This window comes from Cherax quadricarinatus, chromosome 87, assembly GCF_038502225.1.
Source record: "Cherax quadricarinatus isolate ZL_2023a chromosome 87, ASM3850222v1, whole genome shotgun sequence".
NCBI lineage: Eukaryota > Metazoa > Arthropoda > Malacostraca > Decapoda > Parastacidae > Cherax > Cherax quadricarinatus.
In genome coordinates, this window is record NC_091378.1 from 10,100,030 (window position 1) to 10,122,513 (window position 22,484).

General features: G+C 45.9%; 1 protein-coding gene across 1 annotated transcript in view; it reads left to right on the plus strand.

The window, feature by feature from the left end:
• The window catches only part of LOC128703847 (uncharacterized), a 231,110-nt gene that overhangs the window by 88,398 nt on the left and 120,228 nt on the right, over positions 1-22,484 (plus strand). Inside the window, exon 2 of the mRNA XM_070103774.1 lies at positions 15,532-15,750. Coding sequence (XP_069959875.1) covers positions 15,532-15,750 — 219 coding nt within the window. The remainder of the gene's footprint in view (positions 1-15,531; positions 15,751-22,484) is intronic.

Below are 22,484 nucleotides of genomic sequence, written 5' to 3' on the forward strand. Positions count from 1 at the left end.
TGTTCAGTTCTCAGTTGTGATGGTGTGTTCAGTTCTCAGTTGTGATGGTGTGTTCGGTTCTCAGTTGTGGTGGTGTGTTCAGTTCTCAGTTGTGGTGGTGTGTTCAGTTCTCAGTTGTGGTGGTGTGTTCAGTTGTCAGTTGTGGTGGTGTGTTCAGTTGTCAGTTGTGGTGGTGTGTTCAGTTCTCAGTTGTGATGGTGTGTTCAGTTCTCAGTTGTGATGGTGTGTTCAGTTGTCAGTTGTGGTGGAGTGTTCAGTTGTCAGTTGTGATGGTGTGTTCAGTTGTCAGTTGTGATGGTGTGTTCAGTTCTCAGTTGTGATGGTGTGTTCGGTTCTCAGTTGTGGTGGTGTGTTCAGTTCTCAGTTGTGGTGGTGTGTTCAGTTCTCAGTTGTGGTGGTGTGTTCAGTTGTCAGTTGTGGTGGTGTGTTCAGTTCTCAGTTGTGGTGGTGTGTTCAGTTCTCAGTTGTGGTGGTGTGTTCAGTTGTCAGTTGTGGTGGTGTGTTCAGTTGTCAGTTGTGGTGGTGTGTTCAGTTGTCAGTTGTGGTGATCAGTCGTCTACTGCAGCAGTGTTGTCTGGTCTACAGTCATCCTGCAACTCGCGTTCGATTCCCCGCTGTGGCAGATATTACACTTTCGTACTAAAATCCATAAGCACCAACACCAATGACACAAAACATTAGCAAACATTACTACGGATAATAAGCAAGCCTATAACAATTTCAATAATCCTCACACTAATGGGACATACACCAAGCCTGCAATTTGTTGAAGTTTTAAGCTCGTACGATGATCTGGCGAGTAATTTATACCCTGCATTGTGAAGAAGTCGAAATTAAACTACTGTTTTAAAAACTAGACCAACTAGATTAAATGGGAATTACCTCTGCAAGCCAATGGACAATGTTGCATCAGTAATGTGTAGGGTGGACAATGTTGCATCAATATGCAGGAGGGATAATTTTGCATCAATAATGTGTAGGGTGGACACTGTTGCATCAATATACAGGAGGGATAATTTTGCATCAATAATCTGTTGGATGGATAATGTTGCATCAACAATCTGTTGGATGGATAATGTTGCATCAATAATGTGTAGTGTGGTCAAATTTGCATCAACGTGTAGAGTGGATAATGTTGCATCAATAATGTGAAGGGTGGACAATGTTGCATCAACAATGATTGGGGTGAATAATGAATCATCAGTAATGAGTGGGGTTCATAATGAATCATCAATAATGAGTGAGGTCCACAGTAAATCATGAAAAATTAGTTGAGTGGACAATGAATCATCAACAATGAGTGGGACGGATATTGAATCATCAACAATGAGTGAGGTGGATATTGAATCATCAACAATGAGTGAGGTGGATATTGAATCATCAAAAATGAGTGGGGGATATTGAATCATCAACAATGAGTGAGGTGGACACTGAATCATCAACAATGAGTGGGGCGGATGTTGAATCATAACAGTGAGTGGGGAGGACATTGAATCATCAACTATGAGTGGGGTAGATATTTAATCATCAACAATGAGTGAGGTGGATATTGAATCATCAACAATGAGTGGGAGGATATTGAATCATCAACAATGATTGAGGTGGACACTGAATCATCAACAATGAGTGGGGCGGATGATGAATCATAACAGTGAGTGGGGAGGACATTGAATCATCAACTATGAGTTGGGTAGATATTGAATCATCAACAATGAGTGAGGTGCATATTGAATCATCACAGCAAGTGGGGTGGATATTGAATCATCAGCTATGAGTGATTTGGATATTGAATCAGCAATAGCAAGTGGGGTGGATATTGAATCATCAACAATGAGTGAGGTGGATATTGAATCATCAACAGCAAATGAGGTGGATATTGAATCATCAACAATGAGTGAAGTGGATATCGAATCAGCAGCAAGTGGGGTGGATATTGAATCATCAACAATGAGTGAGGTGGATATTGAATCATCAACAGCAAATGAGGTGGATATTGAATCATCAGCAGCAAGTGGGGTGGATATTGAATCATCAATAATGAGTGAGGTGAATATTGAATCATCAACAATGAGGGATGTGGATATTGAATCATCAGCAGCAAGTGGGGTGGATATTGAATCATCAATAATGAGTGAGGTGAATATTGAATCATCAACAATGAGTGAGGTGGATATTGAATCATCAACAACAAATGAGGTGGATATTGAATCATCAACAGCAAGTGGGGTGGATATTGAATCATCAACAATGAGTGAGGTGGATATTGAATCATCAACAGCAAATGAGGTGGATATTGAATCAGCAACAGTAAGTGGGGTTCACAATGAATCAACAGTGAGTGAGGTTCACAATGAATCATCAACAATGAGTGGCGTTCACAATGAATCATCAACAATGAGTGGGGTTCACAATGAATCATCAGCAATGAGTGGCGTTCACAATGAATCATCAACAATGAGTGGAGTTCACAATGAATCATCAACAATGAGTGGCGTTCACAATGAATCATCAACATTGAATGGGGCTCACAATGAATCATCAACATTGAATGGGGCTCACAATGAATCATCAATGAGTGGGGTTCACAATGAATCATCAATGAGTGGGGTTCGCAATGAATCATCAATGAGTGGGGTTCACAATGAATCATCAACAATGAGTGGGGCCCACAATGAATCATCAATGAGTGGGGTTCACAATGAATCATCAACAATGAGTGGGGCTCACAATGAATCATCAATGAGTGGGGTTCACAATGAATCATCAACAATGAGTGGGGCTCATAATGAATCATCAACAATAAGTGGGGCTCATAATGAATCATCAACAATAAGTGGGGCTCATAATGAATCATCAACAATGAGTGGGGTTCACAATGAATCATCAATGAGTGGGGTTCACAATGAATCATCAACAATAAGTGGGGCTCATAATGAATCATCAACAATAAGTGGGGTTCACAATGAATCATCATTGAGTGGGGTTCACAGTGAATCATCAACAATGAGTGGGGCTCACAATGATTCATCAACAATAAGTGGGGCTCATAATGAATCATCAACAATAAGTGGGGCTCATAATGAATCATCAACAATGAGTGGGGCTCACAATGAATCATCAATGAGTGGGGTTCACAATGAATCATCAACAATGAGTGGGGTTCACAATGAATCATCAACAATGAGTGGGACTCATAATGAATCATCAACAATGAGTGGGGCTCACAGTGAATCATCAACAATAAGTGGGGCTCATAATGAATCATCAACAACGAGTGGGGTTCACAATGAATCATCATCAATGAGTGGGGTTCACAATGAATCATCAACAATGAGTGGGGCTCACAATGAATCATCAATGAGTGGGGCTCACAATGAATCATCAACAATGAGTGGGGCCCACAATGAATCATCAATGAGTGGGGCTCACAATGAATCATCAATGAGTGGGGTCCACAATGAATCATCAATGAGTGGGGCTCACAATGAATCATCAACAATGAGTGGGGTCCAGAATGAATCATCAACATTGAGTGGGGTTCACAATGAATCATCAACAATGAGTGGGGCCCACAATGAATCATCAACATTGAGTGGGGCTCACAATGAATCATCAACAATGAGTGGGGCCCACAATGAATCATCAACAATGAGTGAGGCTCACAATGAATCATCAACAATGAGTGGGGCCCACAATGAATCATCAACAATGAGTGGGGCCCACAATGAATCATCAATGAGTGGGGCTCACAATGAATCATCAACATTGAGTGGGGCCCACAATGAATCATCAACATTGAGTGGGGCTCACAATTAATCATCATCAATGAGTGGGGCCCACAATGAATCATCAATGAGTGGGGCTCACAATGAATCATCAACAATGAGTGGGGCTCACAATGAATCATCAACAATGAGTGGGGCACACAATGAATCATCAAAGAGTGGGGTTCACAATGAATCATCAACAATGAGTGGGGCTCACAATGAATCATCAACAATGAGTGGGGCTCACAATGAATCATCAACAATGAGTGGGGCTCACAATGAATCATCAACAATGAGTGGGGTTCACAATGAATCATCAACAATGAGTGGGGTTCACAATGAATCATCAACAATGAGTGGGGTTCACAATGAATCATCAACAATGAGTGGGGTTCACAATGAATCATCAACAATGAGTGGGGCTCAGTTTTCTAGATAGGATTACACCAGTTGAGCCAGTGACCTGTGTTATATACTTAACTGATCGCTATCCCATCTGGGTATGTAGTAATTAACAATTAAAAGAAAATAATACTCAGTACAATAAATAAATTAATTAAATAATATTATATTTATTTTGCATTAGACTCAAGAAACCTGAAAATTACGATATTTCGCGTAAAAATGTGATTCTTCAAATTATGATTACCAGGTTCAGCTGTTCCTTTTTACCCGAATACATTATTATTATTATTATTATTATTATTATTATTATTATTATTATTATTATTATAATCAAAAAGAAGCGCTAAACCACAAGGGCTATACAGCTACCCGAATACAAAAAGAGGCTAGAAGGTTGGTAGACAACAACCATCCAGCGAGGTACTACCATCCTGTGGTAGTAGGTTGGTAGACAACAACCACCCAGGGAGGTACTACCATCCTGTGGTAGTAGGTTGGTAGACAACAACCACCCAGGGAGGTACTACCATCCTGTGGTAGTAGGTTGGTAGACAACAACCACCCAGGGAGGTACTACCATCCTGTGGTAGTAGGTTGGTAGACAACAACCACCCAGGGAGGTACTACCATCCTGTGGTAGTAGGTTGGTAGACAACAACCACCCAGGGAGGTACTACCATCCTGTGGTAGTAGGTTGGTAGACAACAACCATCCAGGGAGGTACTACCATCCTGTGGTAGTAGGTTGGTAGACAACAACCACCCAGGGAGGTACTACCATCCTGTGGTAGTAGGTTGGTAGACAACAACCACCCAGGGAGGTACTACCATCCTGTGGTAGTAGGTTGGTAGACAACAACCACCCAGGGAGGTACTACCATCCTGTGGTAGTATGCTGGTAGACAACAACCATCCAGGGAGGTACTACCATCCTCTGGTAGTAGGTTGGTAGACAACAACCACCCAGGGAGGTACTACCATCCTGTGGTAGTAGGTTGGTAGACAACAACCACCCAGGGAGGTACTACCATCCTGTGGTAGTAGGTTGGTAGACAACAACCACCCAGGGAGGTACTACCATCCTGTGGTAGTAGGTTGGTAGACAACAACCACCCAGGGAGGTACTACCATCCTGTGGTAGTAGGTTGGTAGACAACAACCACCCAGGGAGGTACTACCATCCTGTGGTAGTAGGTTGGTAGACAACAACCACCCAGGGAGGTACTACCATCCTGTGGTAGTAGGTTGGTAGACAACAACCACCCAGGGAGGTACTACCATCCTGTGGTAGTAGGTTGGTAGACAACAACCACCCAGGGAGGTACTACCATCCTGTGGTAGTAGGTTGGTAGACAACAACCACCCAGGGAGGTACTACCATCCTGTGGTAGTAGGTTGGTAGACAACAACCACCCAGGGAGGTACTACCATCCTGTGGTAGTAGGTTGGTAGACAACAACCACCCAGGGAGGTACTACCATCCTGTGGTAGTAGGTTGGTAGACAACAACCATCCAGGGAGGTACTACCATCCTGTGGTAGTAGGTTGGTAGACAACAACCACCCAGGGAGGTACTACCATCCTGTGGTAGTAGGTTGGTAGACAACAACCACCCAGGGAGGTACTACCATCCTGTGGTAGTAGGTTGGTAGACAACAACCACCCAGGGAGGTACTACCATCCTGTGGTAGTAGGTTGGTAGACAACAACCACCCAGGGAGGTACTACCATCCTGTGGTAGTAGGTTGGTAGACAACAACCACCCAGGGAGGTACTACCATCCTGTGGTAGTAGGTTGGTAGACAACAACCACCCAGGGAGGTACTACCATCCTGTGGTAGTAGGTTGGTAGACAACAACCACCCAGGGAGGTACTACCATCCTGTGGTAGTAGGTTGGTAGACAACAACCACCCAGGGAGGTACTACCATCCTGTGGTAGTAGGTTGGTAGACAACAACCACCCAGGGAGGTACTACCATCCTGTGGTAGTAGGTTGGTAGACAACAACCACCCAGGGAGGTACTACCATCCTGTGGTAGTAGGTTGGTAGACAACAACCACCCAGGGAGGTACTACCATCCTGTGGTAGTAGGTTGGTAGACAACAACCACCCAGGGAGGTACTACCATCCTGTGGTAGTAGGTTGGTAGACAACAACCACCCAGGGAGGTACTACCATCCTGTGGTAGTAGGTTGGTAGACAACAACCACCCAGGGAGGTACTACCATCCTGTGGTAGTAGGTTGGTAGACAACAACCATCCAGGGAGGTACTACCATCCTGTGGTAGTAGGTTGGTAGACAACAACCACCCAGGGAGGTACTACCATCCTGTGGTAGTAGGTTGGTAGACAACAACCACCCAGGGAGGTACTACCATCCTGTGGTAGTAGGTTGGTAGACAACAACCACCCAGGGAGGTACTACCATCCTGTGGTAGTAGGTTGGTAGACAACAACCACCCAGGGAGGTACTACCATCCTGTGGTAGTAGGTTGGTAGACAACAACCACCCAGGGAGGTACTACCATCCTGTGGTAGTAGGTTGGTAGACAACAACCATCCAGCGAGGTACTACCATCCTGTGGTAGTAGGTTGGTAGACAACAACCACCCAGGGAGGTACTACCATCCTGTGGTAGTAGGTTGGTAGACAACAACCACCCAGGGAGGTACTACCATCCTGTGGTAGTAGGTTGGTAGACAACAACCACCCAGGGAGGTACTACCATCCTGTGGTAGTAGGTTGGTAGACAACAACCACCCAGGGAGGTACTACCATCCTGTGGTAGTAGGCTGGTAGACAACAACCACCCAGGGAGGTACTACCATCCTGTGGTAGTAGGTTGGTAGACAACAACCATCCAGGGAGGTACTACCATCCTGTGGTAGTAGGTTGGTAGACAACAACCACCCAGGGAGGTACTACCATCCCGTGGTAGTAGGTTGGTAGACAACAACCACCCAGGGAGGTACTACCATCCTGTGGTAGTAGGTTGGTAGACAACAACCACCCAGGGAGGTACTACCATCCTGTGGTAGTAGGTTGGTAGACAACAACCACCCAGGGAGGTACTACCATCCTGTGGTAGTAGGTTGGTAGACAACAACTACCCAGGGAGGTACTACCGTCCTGTGGTAGTAGGATGGTAGACAGCAACCATTCAGGGAGGTACTACAATTCTGTGGTAGTAGGTTAGTGGACAACAACCACCCAGGGAGGTACTACCGTCCTGTGGTAGTAGGTTGGTAGACAATAACCACCCAGGGAGGTACTACCGTCCTGTGGTAGTAGGTTGGTAGACAACAACCACCCAGGGAGGTACTACCATACCGTCGTAGTATGCTGGTAGACAACAACCATCCAGGGAGGTACTACCATCCTCTGGTAGTAGGTTGGTAGACAACAACCACCCAGGGAGGTAATACCATCCTGTGGTAGTAGGTTGGTAGACAGCAACCACCCAGGGAGGTACTACCATCCTGTGGTAGTAGGTTGGTAGACAACAACCACCCAGGGAGGTACTACCATCCTGTGGTAGTAGGTTGGTAGACAACAACCACCCAGGGAGGTACTACCATCCTGTGGTAGTAGGTTGGTAGACAACAACCACCCAGGGAGGTACTACCATCCTGTGGTAGTAGGTTGGTAGACAACAACCACCCAGGGAGGTACTACCATCCTGTGGTAGTAGGTTGGTAGACAACAACCACCCAGGGAGGTACTACCATCCTTTGGTAGTAGGTTGGTAGACAACAACCACCCAGGGAGGTACTACCATCCTGTGGTAGTAGGTTGGTAGACAACAACCACCCAGGGAGGTACTACCATCCTGTGGTAGTAGGTTGGTAGACAACAACCACCCAGGGAGGTACTACCATCCTGTGGTAGTAGGTTGGTAGACAACAACCACCCAGGGAGGTACTACCATCCTGTGGTAGTAGGTTGGTAGACAACAACCATCCAGGGAGGTACTACCATCCTGTGGTAGTAGGTTGGTAGACAACAACCACCCAGGGAGGTACTACCATCCTGTGGTAGTAGGTTGGTAGACAACAACCACCCAGGGAGGTACTACCATCCTGTGGTAGTAGGTTGGTAGACAACAACCACCCAGGGAGGTACTACCATCCTGTGGTAGTAGGTTGGTAGACAACAACCACCCAGGGAGGTACTACCATCCTGTGGTAGTAGGTTGGTAGACAACAACCACCCAGGGAGGTACTACCATCCTGTGGTAGTAGGTTGGTAGACAACAACCATCCAGGGAGGTACTACCATCCTGTGGTAGTAGGTTGGTAGACAACAACCACCCAGGGAGGTACTACCATCCTGTGGTAGTAGGTTGGTAGACAACAACCACCCAGGGAGGTACTACCATCCTGTGGTAGTAGGTTGGTAGACAACAACCACCCAGGGAGGTACTACCATCCTGTGGTAGTAGGTTGGTAGACAACAACCACCCAGGGAGGTACTACCATCCTGTGGTAGTAGGTTGGTAGACAACAACCACCCAGGGAGGTACTACCATCCTGTGGTAGTAGGTTGGTAGACAACAACCACCCAGGGAGGTACTACCATCCTGTGGTAGTAGGTTGGTAGACAACAACCACCCAGGGAGGTACTACCATCCTGTGGTAGTAGGTTGGTAGACAACAACCACCCAGGGAGGTACTACCATCCTGTGGTAGTAGGTTGGTAGACAACAACCACCCAGGGAGGTACTACCATCCTGTGGTAGTAGGTTGGTAGACAACAACCACCCAGGGAGGTACTACCGTCCTGTGGTAGTAGGTTGGTAGACAACAACCACCCAGGGAGGTACTACCATCCTGTGGTAGTAGGTTGGTAGACAACAACCACCCAGGGAGGTACTACCATCCTGTGGTAGTAGGTTGGTAGACAACAACCACCCAGGGAGGTACTACCATCCTGTGGTAGTAGGTTGGTAGACAACAACCATCCAGGGAGGTACTACCATCCTGTGGTAGTAGGTTGGTAGACAACAACCACCCAGGGAGGTACTACCATCCTGTGGTAGTAGGTTGGTAGACAACAACCACCCAGGGAGGTACTACCATCCTGTGGTAGTAGGTTGGTAGACAACAACCACCCAGGGAGGTACTACCATCCTGTGGTAGTAGGTTGGTAGACAACAACCACCCAGGGAGGTACTACCATCCTGTGGTAGTAGGTTGGTAGACAACAACCACCCAGGGAGGTACTACCATCCTGTGGTAGTAGGTTGGTAGACAACAACCACCCAGGGAGGTACTACCATCCTGTGGTAGTAGGTTGGTAGACAACAACCACCCAGGGAGGTACTACCATCCTGTGGTAGTAGGTTGGTAGACAACAACCACCCAGGGAGGTACTACCATCCTGTGGTAGTAGGTTGGTAGACAACAACCACCCAGGGAGGTACTACCATCCTGTGGTAGTAGGTTGGTAGACAACAACCACCCAGGGAGGTACTACCATCCTGTGGTAGTAGGTTGGTAGACAACAACCACCCAGGGAGGTACTACCATCCTGTGGTAGTAGGTTGGTAGACAACAACCATCCAGGGAGGTACTACCATCCTGTGGTAGTAGGTTGGTAGACAACAACCACCCAGGGAGGTACTACCATCCTGTGGTAGTAGGTTGGTAGACAACAACCACCCAGGGAGGTACTACCATCCTGTGGTAGTAGGTTGGTAGACAACAACCACCCAGGGAGGTACTACCATCCTGTGGTAGTAGGTTGGTAGACAACAACCACCCAGGGAGGTACTACCATCCTGTGGTAGTAGGTTGGTAGACAACAACCACCCAGGGAGGTACTACCATCCTGTGGTAGTAGGTTGGTAGACAACAACCACCCAGGGAGGTACTACCATCCTGTGGTAGTAGGTTGGTAGACAACAACCACCCAGGGAGGTACTACCATCCTGTGGTAGTAGGTTGGTAGACAACAACCACCCAGGGAGGTACTACCATCCTGTGGTAGTAGGTTGGTAGACAACAACCACCCAGGGAGGTACTACCATCCTGTGGTAGTAGGTTGGTAGACAACAACCACCCAGGGAGGTACTACCATCCTGTGGTAGTAGGTTGGTAGACAACAACCATCCAGGGAGGTACTACCATCCTGTGGTAGTAGGTTGGTAGACAACAACCACCCAGGGAGGTACTACCATCCTGTGGTAGTAGGTTGGTAGACAACAACCACCCAGGGAGGTACTACCATCCTGTGGTAGTAGGTTGGTAGACAACAACCACCCAGGGAGGTACTACCATCCTGTGGTAGTAGGTTGGTAGACAACAACCACCCAGGGAGGTACTACCATCCTGTGGTAGTAGGTTGGTAGACAACAACCACCCAGGGAGGTACTACCATCCTGTGGTAGTAGGTTGGTAGACAACAACCACCCAGGGAGGTACTACCATCCTGTCCTGTGGTAGTAGGTTGGTAGACAACAACCACCCAGGGAGGTACTACCATCCTGTGGTAGTAGGTTGGTAGACAACAACCACCCAGGGAGGTACTACCATCCTGTGGTAGTAGGTTGGTAGACAACAACCACCCAGGGAGGTACTACCATCCTGTGGTAGTAGGTTGGTAGACAACAACCACCCAGGGAGGTACTACCATCCTGTGGTAGTAGGTTGGTAGACAACAACCACCCAGGGAGGTACTACCGTCCTGTGGTAGTAGGTTGGTAGACAACAACCACCCAGGGAGGTACTACCATCCTGTGGTAGTAGGTTGGTAGACAACAACCACCCAGGGAGGTACTACCATCCTGTGGTAGTAGGTTGGTAGACAACAACCACCCAGGGAGGTACTACCATCCTGTGGTAGTAGGTTGGTAGACAACAACCATCCAGGGAGGTACTACCATCCTGTGGTAGTAGGTTGGTAGACAACAACCACCCAGGGAGGTACTACCATCCTGTGGTAGTAGGTTGGTAGACAACAACCACCCAGGGAGGTACTACCATCCTGTGGTAGTAGGTTGGTAGACAACAACCACCCAGGGAGGTACTACCATCCTGTGGTAGTAGGTTGGTAGACAACAACCACCCAGGGAGGTACTACCGTCCTGTGGTAGTAGGTTGGTAGACAACAACCACCCAGGGAGGTACTACCATACTGTCGTAGTATGCTGGTAGACAACAACCATCCAGGGAGGTACTACCATCCTCTGGTAGTAGGTTGGTAGACAACAACCACCCAGGGAGGTAATACCATCCTGTGGTAGAAGGTTGGTAGACAGCAACCACCCAGGGAGGTACTACCATCCTGTGGTAGTAGGTTGGTAGACAACAACCATCCAGGGAGGTACTACCATCCTGTGGTAGTAGGTTGGTAGACAACAACCACCCAGGGAGGTACTACCATCCTGTGGTAGTAGGTTGGTAGACAGCAACCACCCAGGGAGGTACTACCATCCTGTGGTAGTAGGTTGGTAGACAACAACCACCCAGGGAGGTACTACCATCCTGTGGTAGTAGGTTGGTAGACAACAACCACCCAGGGAGGTACTACCATCCTGTGGTAGTAGGTTGGTAGACAACAACCACCCAGGGAGGTACTACCATCCTGTGGTAGTAGGTTGGTAGACAACAACCATCCAGGGAGGTACTACCATCCTGTGGTAGTAGGTTGGTAGACAACAACCACCCAGGGAGGTACTACCATCCTGTGGTAGTAGGTTGGTAGACAACAACCACCCAGGGAGGTACTACCATCCTGTGGTAGTAGGTTGGTAGACAACAACCACCCAGGGAGGTACTACCATCCTGTGGTAGTAGGTTGGTAGACAACAACCACCCAGGGAGGTACTACCATCCTGTGGTAGTAGGTTGGTAGACAACAACCACCCAGGGAGGTACTACCGTCCTGTGGTAGTAGGTTGGTAGACAACAACCACCCAGGGAGGTACTACCATCCTGTGGTAGTAGGTTGGTAGACAACAACCACCCAGGGAGGTACTACCATCCTGTGGTAGTAGGTTGGTAGACAACAACCACCCAGGGAGGTACTACCATCCTGTGGTAGTAGGTTGGTAGACAACAACCACCCAGGGAGGTACTACCATCCTGTGGTAGTAGGTTGGTAGACAACAACCATCCAGGGAGGTACTACCATCCTGTGGTAGTAGGTTGGTAGACAACAACCACCCAGGGAGGTACTACCATCCTGTGGTAGTAGGTTGGTAGACAACAACCACCCAGGGAGGTACTACCATCCTGTGGTAGTAGGTTGGTAGACAACAACCACCCAGGGAGGTACTACCATCCTGTGGTAGTAGGTTGGTAGACAACAACCACCCAGGGAGGTACTACCATCCTGTGGTAGTAGGTTGGTAGACAACAACCACCCAGGGAGGTACTACCATCCTGTGGTAGTAGGTTGGTAGACAACAACCACCCAGGGAGGTACTACCATCCTGTGGTAGTAGGTTGGTAGACAACAACCACCCAGGGAGGTACTACCATCCTGTGGTAGTAGGTTGGTAGACAACAACCACCCAGGGAGGTACTACCATCCTGTGGTAGTAGGTTGGTAGACAACAACCACCCAGGGAGGTACTACCATCCTGTGGTAGTAGGTTGGTAGACAACAACCACCCAGGGAGGTACTACCATCCTGTGGTAGTAGGTTGGTAGACAACAACCACCCAGGGAGGTACTACCATCCTGTGGTAGTAGGTTGGTAGACAACAACCACCCAGGGAGGTACTACCATCCTGTGGTAGTAGGTTGGTAGACAACAACCACCCAGGGAGGTACTACCATCCTGTGGTAGTAGGTTGGTAGACAACAACCACCCAGGGAGGTACTACCATCCTGTGGTAGTAGGTTGGTAGACAACAACCACCCAGGGAGGTACTACCATCCTGTGGTAGTAGGTTGGTAGACAACAACCACCCAGGGAGGTACTACCATCCTGTGGTAGTAGGTTGGTAGACAACAACCACCCAGGGAGGTACTACCATCCTGTGGTAGTAGGTTGGTAGACAACAACCACCCAGGGAGGTACTACCATCCTGTGGTAGTAGGTTGGTAGACAACAACCACCCAGGGAGGTACTACCATCCTGTGGTAGTAGGTTGGTAGACAACAACCACCCAGGGAGGTACTACCATCCTGTGGTAGTAGGTTGGTAGACAACAACCACCCAGGGAGGTACTACCATCCTGTGGTAGTAGGTTGGTAGACAACAACCACCCAGGGAGGTACTACCATCCTGTGGTAGTAGGTTGGTAGACAACAACCACCCAGGGAGGTACTACCATCCTGTGGTAGTAGGTTGGTAGACAACAACCACCCAGGGAGGTACTACCATCCTGTGGTAGTAGGTTGGTAGACAACAACCACCCAGGGAGGTACTACCATCCTGTGGTAGTAGGTTGGTAGACAACAACCACCCAGGGAGGTACTACCATCCTGTGGTAGTAGGTTGGTAGACAACAACCACCCAGGGAGGTACTACCATCCTGTGGTAGTAGGTTGGTAGACAACAACCACCCAGGGAGGTACTACCATCCTGTGGTAGTAGGTTGGTAGACAACAACCACCCAGGGAGGTACTACCATCCTGTGGTAGTAGGTTGGTAGACAACAACCACCCAGGGAGGTACTACCATCCTGTGGTAGTAGGTTGGTAGACAACAACCACCCAGGGAGGTACTACCATCCTGTGGTAGTAGGTTGGTAGACAACAACCACCCAGGGAGGTACTACCATCCTGTGGTAGTAGGTTGGTAGACAACAACCATCCAGGGAGGTACTACCATCCTGTGGTAGTAGGTTGGTAGACAACAACCACCCAGGGAGGTACTACCATCCTGTGGTAGTAGGTTGGTAGACAACAACCACCCAGGGAGGTACTACCATCCTGTGGTAGTAGGTTGGTAGACAACAACCACCCAGGGAGGTACTACCATCCTGTGGTAGTAGGTTGGTAGACAACAACCACCCAGGGAGGTACTACCGTCCTGTGGGTACATCTAGATTTATATCTATATTTCGCTTATCTGTTGCAAGTAAATTTAGGTAATTTGCTTAATTTGTCTTGTATCTTATTTTCATTAATAAGATATCTTGACATATCACATAGGTTATTATACTTTCAATCTCTATATTCCGTGGGAAAGAGAATCCTCAGAACCACTAACAGATCGCGGGTGTTGAGCTCAATATAACACTTTTACGTAACGTCAATAGAAAACACTATAAATGTAGCTGAGCGCGAGTTCTACTTTCCAGCAAAAGATCTAAGGAAAGGAAATGGTTGAATATGAAATCCATTTATTGCAATGAAGGATGATTTGGCTGTTGCTGAGGAGGATTTATTGTTGAAGCTGGCGGCTGATAAAGTTGCGGCTGATAAAGCTGGCAGCTGATAAAGCTGGCGGCTAATGAAAGACTGAAGATGAATTTCGAAGCTTTAACATCATTTGCTTCTTTTTGGATTTAAGTGAAAGAACAACTTGCTGTAATTTCCCTGAAAACTCGATTCCCATTCCCCACAACATGCCTCTGTCAGATTGCTTTCTCTAACATGGGTGTCGTTAGGACGAAGCACAGGAACGGTATGGATACTGGATCATTAGTGCACATGTCAATTGTCCTCAATCAAGCCATGGCTAAATAAGCTGGAAATGAAGCAGACTCACCTTTTCTATTGGTAAACTTTTGGTGTGTTTTAGCATGTTTATAAGATAAATAATACAAACACTTTGTTGCTTATTCTTCTTAATTAAACGTAAAAATTTAGAGTTTTCCCATTAATCTCTATTATCCCTATGTTGGGAAGCCTACACCGCTCCCTCACAAACTGAGAAAAAAAATACCAATCCACCACATTAGAAAGTTAAGAACCAGTGCTTAGTTCGGCTTTTTTATGAAAATGAATTTGAAAAACCTTTAAAAAATTACATTCAGGTTCCTCCTATAGGATGGGTGAACAGTGAAATGATTGTATCAGCATTTGTTCTGTCATTGTTTATCAACTGCATACGGTTTAAGTATATTTTCGGAGTGCATGTGTGCTGTTTACGTTTTCTCTTCAAATGGATCATGAATTTTAGATTTCTTTAATATATGCAATTTATTTTTTGCTTTGCTCAGACTAACTGCAGATGTTGTCCAAAGTATTCGTTGGATATCTCACTCCAAAAAAAATATTATATATATGAATTAGAATGCAATAAGATGGATATTTAAAGTGTTTAGCCATAATATTATGAAAGAATATATAAAATAGGAGTTATATAATATAAGGCAATTTTTTCGACCCAAACTTATCCGCCTACAGAACCAGATAATAGATGATTTACTTTAAAAAATAATGGGTGTTTCCTGGCAGGCGTCGCAGATCTACCATGCTGTGATCAACGAGTACACGCAGTGGAACCACACTCCTCAGGACGACGAGAAGGAGGTGAGAGACCAGACGCTGCAGATTCTTAGTGATGCTCAGATCACAGCCCCAGTACTCCATATGGCTGATCTACACTCCAACATTAACCAGAAGAGCTATTTCTACGTCTTCAATCACCAGAGCATTTATGGAGATTATCCAGTGGTAAGCTGTCGTTGTTACTGTTAATTTATTTTAAAGGATAAAAATCACCAGATAATGGCCTTTATCAGCGGTGGGAACATTATGACGCCATCTAGGCAGTCAATGACGTAAACAGACAAATGGTACTCCAAAGACACTTAAGCAGGTAAATATTTATTTTACATGTCACACACAGTGGGGCTTTATCAGACACTTTATAAAACCACGCTTTACACAAAACTTCATAAGGACGGGCCAGGGTGGGTTACGAACACTTAGCAATTATCATTTTAAACTTGTGGGTTTGAGCTGTAGCTGTTAAATTTATTTTGGAGTATAATACCTGTGTCCATCACTATAACTCCACAACCAAACTTAGAGGAAGACGCGGGATAAGTCGTGTAGTAGTAGTGTGGGTTAGTTGTGTTAGGAAGGAATTCTTCTGGAAACTTTTAGTGGCAATCTTGAGGCTTTATACTCTGTTGCAAGCTTTGTGATACCTCTGTTTCCCCTCCAGTACACACCTTGTGTCTCCGACACCTCTGTTTCCCCTCCAGTACACACCTTGTGTCTCCGACACCTCTGTTTCCCCTCCAGTACACACCTTGTGTCTCCGACACCTCTGTTTCTCCTCCAGTACACACCTTGTGTCTCCGACACCTCTGTTTCTCCTCCAGTACACACCTTGTGTCTCCAATACCTCTGTTTCTCCTCCAGTACACACCTTGTGTCTCCGACACCTCTGTTTCTCCTCCAGTACACACCTTGTGTCTCCGACACCTCTGTTTCTCCTCCAGTACACACCTTGTGTCTCCAATACCTCTGTTTCTCCTCCAGTACACACCTTTTGTCTCCGACACCTCTGTTTCCCCTCCAGTACACACCTTGTGTCTCCGATACCTCTGTTTCCCCTCCAGTACACACCTTGTGTCTCCGACACCTCTGTTTCCCCTCCAGTGCACACCTTGTGTCTCCGATACCTCTGTTTCCCCTCCAGTACACACCTTGTGTCTCCGACACCTCTGTTTCCCCTCCAGTACACACCTTGTCTCCGCTACCTCTGTTTCTCCTCCAGTACACACCTTGTGTCTCCGACACCTGTTTCCCCTCCAGTACACACCTTGTATCTCCGACACCTCTGTTTCTCCTCCAGTACACACCTTGTGTCTCCGACACCTCTGTTTCTCCTCCAGTACACACCTTGTGTCTCCAATACCTCTGTTTCTCCTCCAGTACACACCTTGTGTCTCCAATACCTCTGTTTCTCCTCCAGTACACACCTTGTGTCTCCGACACCCCTGTTTCTCCTCCAGTACACACCTTGTGTCTCCGACACCTCTGTTTCTCCTCCAGTACACACCTTGTGTCTCCGACACCTCTGTTTCCCCTCCAGTACACAACTTGTTTCTCCGACACCTCTGTTTCCCCTCCAGTACACACCTTGTGTCTCCGACACCTCTGTTTCCCCTCCAGTACACACCTTGTGTCTCCGAAACCTCTGTTTCTCCTCCAGTACACACATTGTGTCTCCGACACCTCTGTTTCTTCTCCAGTACACACCTTGTATCTCCGACACCTCTGTTTCTCCTCCAGTACACACCTTGTGTCTCCGACACCTCTGTTTCCCCTCCAGTACACACCTTGTGTCTCCGACACCTCTGTTTCCCTTCCAGTACACACGTTGTGTCTCCGATACCTCTGTTTCTTCTCCAGTACACACCTTGTGTCTCCGATACCTCTGTTTCTCCTCCAGTACACACCTTGTGTCTCCGATACCTCTGTTTCTCCTCCAGTACACACCTTGTGTCTCCAATACCTCTGTTTCTCCTCCAGTACACACCTTGTATCTCCGATACCTCTGTTTCTCCTCCAGTACACACTTTGTATCTCCGATACCTCTGTTTCTCCTCCAGTACACACCTTGTATCTCCGATACCTCTATTTCCCCTCCAGTACACACCTTGTGTCTCCGATATCTCTGTTTCCCCTCCAGTACACACCTTGTGTCTTCGATACCTCTATTTCCCCTCCAGTACACACCTTGTGTCTTCGATACCTCTATTTCCCCTCCAGTACACACCTCGTGTCTCCGATATTTCTATTTCCCCTCCAGTACACTCCTATAACTTCAAGACATCAAGCTGATGTCATTTTCAAGGGTCACTGACATTGATATCGCTGGAAATGACATTGATGTAAAAAGAGAGTCACATTATCAAGCACCGATGCTGCTGAGGAACTTATTTCTAAGTCCTCGACACATCTATAAAGGCATAAGGTTGCCAGGCGGACACCAGAAGGCTTGAGGATTTTCGACAAAGAGGCCTCTATTAAAATGTAAACATGCCCACGCTCGGGTCAGACGTACAAACATTTAATTGTGGCTCCTGGCGAGGCTGTTTTCACTCTTTCAAGTGACGCACCAATCAAAAAGTTTTGGTACACTTTATCGCATTAACAAACTTGCCCGACACCTCATTTCCTCCCTCACAGCTAACAGCAACATAACAGACATCCTAGTGGACATAGCTGACTCCATCACTAGGAGCTTCGCATTTAACAGATGCTCGGCCAGTTACCACAAAACTGAGACTTAACTCATGCTCATAATTCTTGTCGTAGAAGTTAACACCACGACTTGTAACAATATTTTACACTACCTACGTCCTGCACTAAAATCCTCTAGAGGTAAAAATCTTGGCTCTTCTTCGATAATTTAAGACGTACTACAGCATCATTATCAGTCGTTCCTGAAGAAATTGCTTGCAGTTATAACGATATATGGACGTCATCACGTCTTAACTCGTGGCGCTTAACGCATTCACAAAAATTCCGGAGAATAACAGACTCTTATCTTGACTGTGAATGCAGTTATGGACAGAATGATAAACAGAAGATTACTTTTCTGTCGAGTCACAGATCTAGTTAAATGATCAAATGCGATTTAATGAACAACTGCATTATTTAAAAATATAAGATATTACAAGAAAATACTAGAGCTAATATCTGAGTAATATTTTTATCCAGTATGAAATCGCTGAGGATTTTAAATATTTAGGTCATTACATATAAATGATTTGTTAGATAATATCGATGTTGAAATGAGACTACATAACTTTCATGCAATATTTTTTCTTTAAATTTTAAGAGAATTTATTTTGAAACTCGTGTTTCCGTTTCACTCACATTGCTCACTTAGTCTGTGGACTCCAATTCTGGAAGACTGATTAGGAATTTAGTTATAGGTATTTTAGCATTTGTTTTTTTATATTTTTATAAATGTTTTGAAAACTGGGATTGCCTTTTTGAAGAATTAGTTATATTATGTTACATATTTATGTAATATGTTTTTATTTAAACATTATGTTCATTTAATACAAGTTATGTATTTTAAAACACTGGATCGACACCATGCCTAACCCTTCTAGGGTAGGGTAGGTGCCTGAGCCCGAGCCTTTAGCTCATAAGACTGTCATTCCCATTTGCCCCCTTGGGGCGGGGATGGCAGACCAGAGAGGCCTAGCTTGTGGCTAGGATCGACACCATGCCTAACCCTTCTAGGGTAGGGTAGGTGCCTGAGCCCGAGCCTTTAGCTCATAAGACTGTCATTCCCATTTGCCCCCTTGGGGCGGGGATGGCAGACCAGAGAGGCCTAGCTTGTGGCTAGACAGTTGGTCCCAAAGATGAGGGGGTACTTGTGCCTCCTCCCATGGGAGACTTAGGTCTCAGACACTCCCTAAAGAGGGAGCCAAGGCCGGGCCACCACTTGGAAAAGGCCCGGGCCGGGAGAATACCGGCTAATCTTTTACTAACTAACTAAAACACTGATTAATAACTGGTTATTTAACTTTACCCAGTTGTAAAATATGGATATTATTTTTGACATGTCATAACTGTTATTATTATCAGAAAAAAATCATAAGCTATCGTTTGTTTCAAGCATTATGAAACATTTAATTTACCTGTAATATTATTAGCAGTAGGATTTTATTGATCTATGTTAGTAATATTATGCTTAAACGTCAAGTTTTGCCTGGAATTGTTCTTATTTTAGGTTGATACGAGAACTAAGTGATTTAAATAATTGTTTCAAGCCGCAAGTAGTATATGTATGTTCCGGCAAGCGATGCTACCTTGAGGTTGGATGTGGTTCGGAATGCATGATTCTGTATGTCTTGGAGCGATGCGATGTATCCGGTTGAGAGAACGGAACTGGAAGCAAATGGTACTTCCCTTCCATTACCAAGAAAACAACTTCACTCTCCTCTATGGTATCATGATGACTAAGAAGGAATCTTTATAACTAATACTACTTTCAGTGGCGTATGGTGGTTATTGTCACAGTGTGTGTACTGCGCTACCTTGCTGAAACTACTACTCTCGCATAAGTATTACTCAAAAATAAACATCCAAACTTTAGGATATTTCTATATGGAGAGGGAGCATAGACACAGGGGTCATACCACAGTCACTAAAAACAACAGACATAGCCCCACTCCACAAAGGTGGCAGTAAAGCAATTGCAAAGAAAGGCAGACCGATAGCACTAAGGTCCCACATTATAAAATCTTTGAAAGGATTCTAAGAAACAAAATCGCCAACCGTTTGAATACTCAACAATTGCACAACCCATGCACTCTGCCCCAGGCCCAGACTCGTGGAACTCCGTGTTCATCAAGAACTGCAAGAAGTCCCTATCGCGTGCCTTAAGCATTTTATGGAGAGGGAGCAAGGACACAGAGGTCATCCCACACACACTAAAAACAACAGACATAGCCTCACTCCACAAAGGTGGCAGTAAAGCAATTGCAAAGAACTACAGACCGATAGCGCTAACATCCCATATCATAAAAATCTTTGAGAGGGTTTTAAGAAGCAAGATAGCCAACTACTTAGATACCCATCAGTTACACAACTCAGGACAACACGGGTTTAGAGTAGGCCGCTCCTGCCTGTCCCAGCTACTGGACCACTATGACAAGGTCCTGGATGCTGTAGAGGGTAAACAAAATACAGATGTAGTATACACAGACTTTGCAAAAGCTTTCGACAAGTATAACCATGGTGTAATAGCACACAAAATGCGGGATAAAGGAATAACGAGAAAAGTTGGTAGATGGATCTACAACTTCCTGACAAATAGAACACAAAGAGTAATAGTAAACAGAGTAAAGTCCCAGGCAGCTATAGTAAAAAGCTCTGTTCCACAAGGCACAGTACTCACTTCCATTCTATTCCTCATCCTCATTTCTGACATAGAGATGACACCCGGATCACCATGGCAGTGACCTCCATCGAAGACACCGCGAGACTCCAAGCGGACATCAACCAAATCTTCGAATGGGCCACTCAAAACAATATGAAGTTTAACGAGGAGAAATTTCAACTACTCAGATATGGAAAACTTGAAGGAATTAAAAATGTGGCAGGGTATACCACAAATTCTAACCATACAGTAGAGCGGAAAAGTAATGTGAAGGACCTGGGAGTGATAATGTCAGAGGATCTCGCCTTCAAATACCACAACAATGTATCTACCTCATGCGCTAGGAAAATGATAGGACGGATAATGAGAACCTTCAAAACTAGAGACGCCAAGCCCATGATGATTCTCTTCAAATCCCTTGTGCTCTCTAGGCTGGAATACTGCTGTACACTAACGGCCCCCTTCAAGGCTGGCGACGTTGCAGACCTGGAGAGTGTACAAAGAACTTTCACGGCACACATAAGTGCGATAAAGCACCTAAACTACTGGGAACGGCTGAAGGTCCTTGATCTGTATTCCCTTGAACGCAGGCGAGAGAGATACATGATAATATACACTTGGAAGGTCCTGGAGGGATTGGTACCAAACCTGCACACGAAAATCACTCCATATGAAAGCAAACGACTCAGCAGGAGATGCAATATTCCCCCGATAGAAAGCAGGGGCACCACGAGTACACTGAGAGAACACGGTAAGTGTCCGGGGCCCAAGACTGTTCAATTGCTTTCCAGCATACATAAGGGGTATTACCAATAGACCCCTGGTTGTCTTCAAGAAGACACTGGACAGGCACCTAAAGTCAGTACCTGACCAACCAGGCTGTGGTTCGTACGTCAGCTTGCGTGCGGCCAGTAGTACCAGTCTGGTTGATCAGACCCCCGAAACCCTCTCCAGGTAAACTCCAATGCAGCATGGGTTTAGAGCAGGTCGCTCCTGCCTCTTACTGGATCACTATGACATGGTCTTTGAGGCACTGAAGGACAAAAATGCAGATGGAGTATACACAGATCATGGTTTAACAGCAAGCAAAAATGCGTGATAAAGGAATAACAGGAAAAGTGGGTAGATGGATCCATAACTTCCAAACAAATAGAACACGAAGTCAGTAGCGGCTACAGTGAAAAACTCGTTTCCAGAAGGTTCAGTACTCGCTCCTATCCCTTTCCTCATCCTCATATCTGACAGAGATGTAAGCCAAAGCTCCTTTGCTGATGATACTAGAATCTGCATGACAGTGTCATCCACTGAGGACACTGCAAATCACCAAGCGGACATTAAATGAAGTTAAATGAAGGCAAATTTCAATTACTCTGCTGTGGAAAACTCGAGGAAATAAAAACTGAAACGGAGTGTGAAACAAATTCCAACAACGCAATAGAGCGAAAAACTAATGTGAACGACCTGGGAGTAATAATGTTAGAGAATCTCATTTTCAAAGATCACAACAATGTCTCTACCAAATCTAGGAAAATGACAGGATGGATAATGA